This window comes from Callorhinus ursinus, unplaced genomic scaffold, assembly GCF_003265705.2.
Source record: "Callorhinus ursinus isolate GAN/ISIS: 27379988/994484 unplaced genomic scaffold, GSC_fseal_2.0 scaffold15, whole genome shotgun sequence".
NCBI classification, from domain to species: domain Eukaryota; kingdom Metazoa; phylum Chordata; class Mammalia; order Carnivora; family Otariidae; genus Callorhinus; species Callorhinus ursinus.
This window is the reverse complement of record NW_027397077.1, coordinates 14,865,376-14,873,933: the sequence shown is the minus strand read 5'-3', so window position 1 is coordinate 14,873,933 and position 8,558 is coordinate 14,865,376. Positions and strand designations below refer to the sequence as shown.

General features: G+C 43.1%; 1 protein-coding gene and 1 long non-coding RNA gene across 7 annotated transcripts in view; one reads left to right on the top strand and one right to left on the bottom strand.

Moving 5' to 3' along the window:
- LOC141374203 (uncharacterized) overlaps positions 1 to 6,699 on the bottom strand; it is a 289,851-nt gene extending 283,152 nt beyond the window's left edge. For all 4 annotated transcript variants that reach the window (XR_012380914.1, XR_012380915.1, XR_012380916.1 and 1 more), the window contains exon 1: positions 6,531 to 6,699. This is a non-coding gene — a long non-coding RNA (uncharacterized lncRNA). The remainder of the gene's footprint in view (positions 1 to 6,530) is intronic.
- A 132-nt stretch (positions 6,700 to 6,831) lies between these two features.
- LOC112834243 (protein CFAP20DC-like) overlaps positions 6,832 to 8,558 on the top strand; it is a 46,030-nt gene continuing 44,303 nt past the window's right edge. For all 3 annotated transcript variants that reach the window (XM_073901463.1, XM_073901465.1, XM_073901464.1), the window contains exon 1: positions 6,832 to 7,202. In XM_073901463.1, coding sequence (XP_073757564.1) covers positions 7,182 to 7,202 — 21 coding nt within the window. In that variant the 5' untranslated portion in view covers positions 6,832 to 7,181. The remainder of the gene's footprint in view (positions 7,203 to 8,558) is intronic.

Below are 8,558 nucleotides of genomic sequence, written 5' to 3'. Positions count from 1 at the left end.
AGTTAAAAAATTGACTTTGAAAAACTAATGAATCATGGTAAAAAAAAAGCTATGAATTCTATGTGCAGTATTCCCCCAGCGCTGGACTTCTCCCGTTCTCCTTGATGGGTAAACTTGGTCTTGGCTTGCTGGCTGTTCGTGCTGATCTTCTGGGGGAGGGGCCTGTTGCCGTGGTTCCCAAATGTCTTTGCCGGAGGCGGAATTGCCCCACCCTTGTCGGTCCGGGCTAAGCAAGGTGCTCGGGTTGCTCTCAGCTTTTGTTCCCTGCAAGCTCTGGTACAGCTTTGGAGGACCAGGGTGAAAATGGTGGCCTCCCAATCTCCACTCGGAGGAGCTGAGAACTCGGGGCCCCGCTCCTCAGTGTGCCCCCAGAGAACAATAGTCACTCCCGTCTCCCCGGTCTCCGGCCGCACTCCGTGCTCACCTGGCCGGTGACCAAGCGTTTCTATATCTGGCACCCGACCCCGTGTGGAGTCTCCAAACCCAGCAGATCCCTGCGGTGCGTTCCCGCGCCGCTCCTCCCCAGGGGAGGAAGGGGAGTCTCCCCGGATCTGCTGCTTGTTGGGTCCCTGCTGGAGGAGCAGTGGCCCAGCTGGGCCGCGGATCACAGTTTATGGCAACCCGGAGCTGAGAGCCCGCGCCTCGGCTCCGTCTCTGCAGCCAGCTTCCCCGCTCTGATATCCGGGAGCTCTGCCGCACTCAGGCACCCCCGATCTTTCTGTGACCCCGAGGGTCCTGAGACCACACTGTCCCGTGAGGATTCCACCCCCCCCCTTAGCCACTGGAGAGACTTCCCTCAGCGGAGCCGGCTTCTAAAAGTTCCGATTTTGTGCTCCGCGGCTCTATCACTTGCCAGAAGCAGCCGACGGAGGCCCCCTCCCCCGCCGTCTATCCTCCCGAATATTGCCTCGGATTCACTTCTCCGCACGTCCTGCCTTCCAGAAAGTGGTCGCTTCTCTGTTCAGAGAGTTGTTGCTACTCTCTTCTTCGATCTCCTGTTGAGTTCGTAGGTGTTCAGAATGGTTTGATCCCTATTCAGCTGAATTCCTGAGACCAGACGAAATCCAGGTCTCCTACTCCTCCACCATCTTGCTCCGACCCCAGTATCCAGTTTTCTGTAGCCTTCTTACCATGTGTCAACACTAACTGGTTTTAGGTTAGGGATGGTTATGTAAGAAAAACTTGTTACTGAGATCTAACTTAACTTTTTCTGACAAAAGAAGAGAATTTATATATTTAAAAACAAACTGGTATTAAATATCAGCTCACTTTAATCTTTTCAAAGATGTATTTTACAAATATTTCATTTCTCTAAATCTAAGTGCTTACTCCACAAAACTGTTTCAGTTAGAGAAGCTTTCATACCTAAATATTCACTTACTAGAATTATTTGTTTGTTTGTATTTCCCCTGAGAAAACTGTCCGGTAGTAGCTAGTTTTGGAAATTTCAATTTATATATGAATTTTGAAGTATTTGGTCATCTAAAGGTACAGGCAGGAAAGCATCACTTTAGAACCTCAGAGACCAGAGAGGGGGGAAAATATCTACCATCAGTAAAATCCTCAAAATCTTTCCCCATACCACATTTGCTTGAAAAAAGAAGACATCACTACTCTCAAATCAAAAGTCAAACGGATGACTCAGGTGTCACCAATTTTTCTCAATTCATTGAAACTGTAAAATAGTCACAGTTTCTAAATTATTCTATCAACTTGGCATTATTGCCATTCATAAAGTTAATCCATAATGTGGAAAAAAATAAAATAACCCTCTGAGTATTAAACAGTTCTAGATTATTGTGCAGCAAAGCAAATTCTGATCATCAAACCAGTATCTTTTTTCCTTCTCATTATGCTAAATAATTTGATTATGAACTGCAACCAAAATATAAACTACAACTATACGTTATATAGTAGTAAATATACAGTAGTAAATACCGTATATTCTTAGTTCAAAAAAAATACTATTGCTTGTCAAATTGATAATCATAGCACCTAACTTCAATGACTACATTGACATACAAAGATTCCACCACCCTCAAAAACTGTAGTCTATTCCATTTTAAGTATCATCCAATATCCTTTAATAACATTAATACACCACCAAATTACTTTCTTTGTGGAACAAAGACAAGCACTTTTAAAGCTTGTAAAGTGGCTAATTCTTAATGTTGTCAAATTAAGTTAAGCAATTTAACGCAATTACTAAATGTACTGACTTCTTCAAAAATTGTAGCAATTAGAGAAAATGTTTCACTGTCTTTTATAACATACATAAATAACTTGGCTTAAGCAAAGTTGTTTGGAGCTTTTTTTGTTTGTTCATTTATTTATTTGGTGACGGGGCTGAATTTTGGTAGCCATTCTTTTTTTTTTTTTAAGGTTTATTCATTTGAGAGAGAGAGAGAGAGTGCTCAGGCACATGCACCACAAGCGGGTAGAGGGGCAGAGGGAGAGGGAGAGAGAGAATCTCAAGCAGACTCTACGCTGGGCACAGGGTCCAATGCAGGGCTCAATCTCACAACCCTGAGATCATGACCTGAGCAAGAATCAGATGCCACAGTCAAATCCAAGATTTTAGTCATGGCTTGCATTCATCCAAATCAAACAACAGCATTTGATATTATAAAATTGGATCCCTTCCCATCTCTGGTTTTGAGTTCATATTGTTAAAGTAGGGTACATTCTATTTTTGCTTTACAGCCACCACTGCCAGGGTAAGGGTAGATTTCACCATAGACAAAACAACTTCGATCTGAGACAGGCAGCCTTTGGAATTGCCAATTGCATGGACAGGCCCTATCCCACATTTGCTAATCAAAGTCCATTTATAAGTCTCCTAAACTTGTGGGGTTAGGAACGTTAGGAAATGACCCAACAAGCCAATTCTTGGATAACTGAGCATCGACAATTACTTTCTCTCAAGGAGACAGGGAGATTGAAATAAACGATACTGGTTCCTTCTAGCCTTAAATTGAATAAACAGATGATAGAAAACAAAAACACCTGATTAATGAGACTTACTGATACACTATGATTAATTATTTCAACTCCATAACTAGTTTTTCCATCAATAAATTGAGATGATTAATTCACCCATTTACCTTAATGTATTTCAATTGCTTTCTTCTTGTTTTCTCAACACCAAAGCCTATGGCTGTCTTTTAAGAATATATTCATCCTTCATCTCCACCCTTCCTCATTCACTCATTCATTCAAAGGGGGATTACTATTTGTTATACTAGGTACAAGGTTGAACTAGTATACCAGGCACTAGGGACGCAAGGGTGAACAAAACAGGCATGGTCCCTACTGTCCTGAAATTGACAGTCCAACAGAGATGGCCAGTATTATAAACACAAAATTTCAATTATTTCAGTAATGCCAAGTGCTAAGATGTTATAAGAACCTATAAATAGGGGGATCTGATCAAGTCAGGGAAATCAGAGAAGGTGTCCCTGAGAAGGGGACCCTTGATCTAAACTCTATGTTTACAGAAGTTGGCATTAACCAAAGAAAAAAAGGTAGCAAAAGTAATTTATTCAAGAGAACAGCACAAAGGCCCTACAGTGGAAGCACATATGTTGAACATGAAGAACTAAAAGAAAACTCAATGTGACTGAAATAAAGGGGGCTGCATATCGTATACTGAACTTAGAGAGGAAGACAGGTTCTATAGTCACAAAAGGGTTAGAAGCAAGAGACTGATATGACTGAATTTGTCTGTTATAAAGACGACTCTGACTGCAAAGTACAGATGGATTTGAAGGGAGGTCAACATGGTGTATTAAGAGGCTATCATAGTAGTTCAGAGAAGAGTAAATCACAGGTAAATCAGCGTACAGACTACAGCATACAGAAGGAAGGTAAGTAGATTTTAGAGGTATTTAGATAAAACAATTAGGTTCGGGTGATGGATTGGGTATGGGGAGTGTATCTATTGCTATATAAAAAATCACCCTAAAACTTAGCATTTTACAATAAATATCTCATAATTTCTGTGGATCAAGAATCAGGATACGACTTAGCTGGGTGCCTCTGACTCTGGCTTAGTCATAAGGCTGCAATCAAAGCATTGATGAGGGATGCATTTACCTCAAGGCTTGACCAGGGAAAGATTCACTTCGAAGCCTACTCATGTGACTGTTGACAGGTGTCAAGTTCTCATTGACTATTGGCCAGAGACATCAGTTCCCTGCAACATAGACCTTTCCAGGGGGTACTCACAATAGAGCAACTTGCTTCCTTCATGTAAGGACAGAGTTAGGAAAGAAGAACCACAGCAAGGGAATGAAAAGCCAAGCAAGAAGGAAATCAGTCTTTTTGTAACCTAATGTTAGAAATGACATCTCAGCATCATATTGTATTCATTAGAAGTGAGTCTCTAGGTCCAGGACACTTACAGAGGAGATTACACAAAGGGCAAATATACCAGAAGATGGGGAATCACTGGAGGTCATTTTGGAGGCTGCTATACCACAGGGAGTGAGGATGCAAGAGGCATTGTGGTATTAGTGAGATTGGGGATGATGAACACAGAAAAAACCCTTGCCCTCATCAAATTTACCTTCTGATAGCTAAAGACAGATGATAAACATATAAACAAACAAATTCAGATAATGATAAAGATAGAAAGAAAATAAATAGGACAAAGTTGTGAGTTTCTCTTCAGCTTTGGTGTTAAAACTTGCTTTTCATACACCCAAGTAGATTGCTAAAAGCCTTAGGATGTCACCTAGATTCCTCCTGTACTCCCACTGACTTTTTGCTTCTCTTACAGCATTTATCTAAAACTGCTTTGTATTATGGTACAAGCCACCCTTTGTGTTGGGCCAAAAAATGTGACCTCCCCCACCTCCAAGATGCCTACATCTACCCTTTGGAACATGTGAATGTTTCCTTATTTGGAAAAAGGGTCTTGCAGGTGTTACTAGGTTAAGGATCTTGCAATAGAGTGATAACCCTGATTTATCCAAGTGGGCCCTAAATGCCATCACAATAGTCCTTATAAGAGACACTGAGAGAAGACACACACAGGAAGAGTCAGGGTGACCATGGAGACAGACATTGAAGAGATGCAGTCACGAGTCAAGAAATGCCGAAAGCCACAAGAAGCTGGAAGAGGCAAAGAGTAGATTTTCCTCCAAAGCTTCCCAAAGGAGTGTCACCCTGTTGACACCTTGATTTTGGACTTCTGGCCTCTAGAACTGTAAGAGAATAGATTTCTGTGGTGTTAAGCCACCTAGTTTCTGGTAACTTGTTACAACAGCCACGGGAAACTAATAGACCCTTCCAATGTTATTCCCTATCACCAGATTCGTGGGATTTATCACAAGTTCTAATTATTTATTCATTTGTTTATTGTGTCCCACCCCTATTAATGTGTAAGCTCCATGAAGACGGGGCCTTCCTTCTACACATAAATCTTGGCATAGTATCTAGAATATATTACATCCCTAGGAATTATCTGTTAAATGAATGAATGCATAAATGTCCCCCAGTAGATAACAAGTCTTGCAAGACAAGAGACCATGTCTATTGGCCATAATTCCTGAAGCCTCCAGCAAAGAGTCTTACCAAAACTGTTGTTGAACTAGGTTTGAGCTCTAGAAATCAGGGATTCTGGATTCTGGATATTGTACTGCAATTTACAGTTATATGACAACCTCACCTCTGCCTTTGTACACATCTGGTATTAGACTTAGTGTGTTCTAGTAAGTTTGTTCCTTAACAGCTTTTCTTTTCTTAACCCTGATAAGGAGCAGGTCCAGAAAGCATTCATTTTCTCATGCTGTACATGATCCACAGTGGTTGGCATATTGTAGGGAACACAAATATTTAAGACTTTTGGATGAATTCTAATATCAGGCTCAATCATAACTAAAAAGTAACATCACCTCCTGGAGTAAATTCCTAATCACTTCTAGAAATGAAATATTCTCAACTGAAGGGAGACTTATCCTTAACCTCACATGGCTGTGAACCTGTGCACCACTTGGCCTGTACTAGGGGCTCCATAAGTGGTGGTACCTGGTTATTCATAATGCTTACCACTGACCTAACTCAGCCTTGAGGACAGCATTAGGCAAGAGCTCCAAATCAGCTCCATCACTTATTGGCCATGTGATCTTAGGCAAGCTTTCTTACCTTTCTGAGCCGAAAAGTGATAATAACACCTACCTTATAAGAGTGGTTCTGACAAAGAAACTAAATGAAGTAACCGAATAGTTAAACTTAGGAAAAGTGCCTGGCTCAATAATGTATGTAATTATTTTAAGCAAAAAATCTTGGCTTTTGAACATATGCAGTAATTTTGAGTAAATACTCTTACTTCCTTAGGCCTTCTGAAACAATGAACGGGACTAACTGACCCTATTCCTGCCTCAACGAAACCTAGTTTGGAAACCATGGAACCAAAGGCCATGTGAGGGTTCCAGGTTTCCACGACTCTTCCCTTCAGCAGTTATCACAGTGTTTACAAAGAAGAGAGACGAAACCGACTTGACAGGTTCTCTAGAAGAGTCCAGCACCTGCGGTAGCTCTTTAAACCAGGCTCATCTTTAAACCAGGCTCCTTTTAGGCTTTTTGGCAGACAGAGGTCACGACCTTAGAGAGCGCGGGTCACAGGTTGGGCGGTCCACCACATCCATGAGAGTCCCTGAGTTGCCTGGGCAACGCCTACGTCACCGCGTAATCTCATTTATCCGTCGGTGAAGAGCACACAGAGCTCAACGCGCAGGCGCCTCGTGGAAGCCAATGGGCGCGGTCCGAACGCAGGCGCCGCTGGGCCCCGCCCCTTTCCGATCGAATTCGGGGGCGGAGCGACAGCGGGAGCGCGCCCGTCTTTCCCCGGCGAGCGGGCGGTTGTCCGTGGCTCTGTGGCTGGGCGCCCCGTTACGTAGGTTACGCATACAATCACTTCGCCAGGGCTGCCCGGAGCCCGCCCAGATAGCTGTGTCGTCCCACACCCGGGCACCCCGGAGGCGGGGGTCGCGATGGTGCGGGGCGGGGGCTCGACGTGGAGCTGACCGGGGGCTGAGAAGAGTCGGGGCGACGCGCGAAGCCCTTCCCTGCTTGTCGGGCTCTGGGGCTCCCGCCCTCCGAGTTCCAGCCGTCAGGGTCACGCCACTCGCTGGACGCCCTGAACTCCGTGTCCCCCAAGCCCCGGGCCCCCTGCGGGAATGTTCAAAAATGAGTACCAGGTAATCCGAAACGGCGCTCCATCCTGTCTACAGCTTTCTCCTCTAGGGTGATGTAGTTCGTGTTCAGGGTGAGGACAAAGCTCCCTCCCCACTCCCCGTTAACACGGTTTTTTTCTGGGTGAGAAAGAAGTTCTGGATGAGTAGTCGTGACCCCGGAAGAAAAAAGGAGTAAGCAACTACGGTTTGGGCGTATGATTTGGCTTTTGTTCAATCTCCAGCTCAGTTCTTTTCAAGGTGTATGGATTGCCTGAGACTCTGATTAAAATGCAGATCTTAAACCCCCATCGGACCTCTGGATCAGAATCTTAGGGCAGGGCCCATAAATCTTGAGTTTTAACAAGTTCCTTGGGTACTCACTACTGATGCACAATGATGTCTTAGAAGCTATTTAGAATAGAGTGAGTGAGTGAATGCATGAGTGGGTTAAACCAAGAAAGAAAATAAGCATTTGGCTACGTGCTATTTTCTTTTTCCCTAAAACTGGGGTCAGTGATTCTCTAACCTGGGGTAGGTTAGGATCTCTTGGGGTACTTGTGAAAATGCAGACTTCCTGACCCTCACCCCCCATCTAGTGAATGAGAACATCTGTAAAAACTCAACTTGCCCCAGTTGATTCTGATGTACATGGTCCAAAGATCACAGTGGAGAAACTGCTTCTGGGTCTTCCTCTGTCACCTTGAGTATCTTAGTGTCTTCAAAACATGCTTGCTCTTCTCACCTCACTGGACCCCTGAATCCACTGGACCCACTGCTTTTTTTGACCCTAGTCTCCTGACCTTCCCTCCTACTTCTACCTGAGGTTACATTCTCTGTTTACAATTGTCCCTGTGCTGGACCAGCCCTCCATTGATTACCTCTTTGTTGCCTCTACATTTTCACCAAATGCTACTTGCCTTCCTATTAGTGTCCTTCAAGTAGTCTGCTGTTCTCTTTCTTCTACTCCCATTTGATATCATTAAATGTATTAGAACAATTTAAGAGAGTTTTCCTCTCAATTTAGGTAAAATATGTTGTTATAAAAAAGCATATGCCCACAATGGAAAACAGGAGAAAGCAGAAGGAAGAGGGGATGGGTATTGCACCAGGTACAAGGATTTTTCTTTTTAAAAAAACAAACAAAACAAAACTGACTCAAATTTAAAATTTTTATTGATATGTGACCTAACCCCAGAAGCTATAGTAATTTATAGTAATTCTTAACCACACACAGCTTGCGCATAATACTGCCTAAGGAAGAGAAAATTTAGTGTCATAAGTTAAAGTGATGGTTTTAAAACTCAGAAGCAAAAATACCTTTATATTATTGAGAAAACTTAAAAGCTGGAAATTCTTTACAAAAATCAGACAGATTTGCTC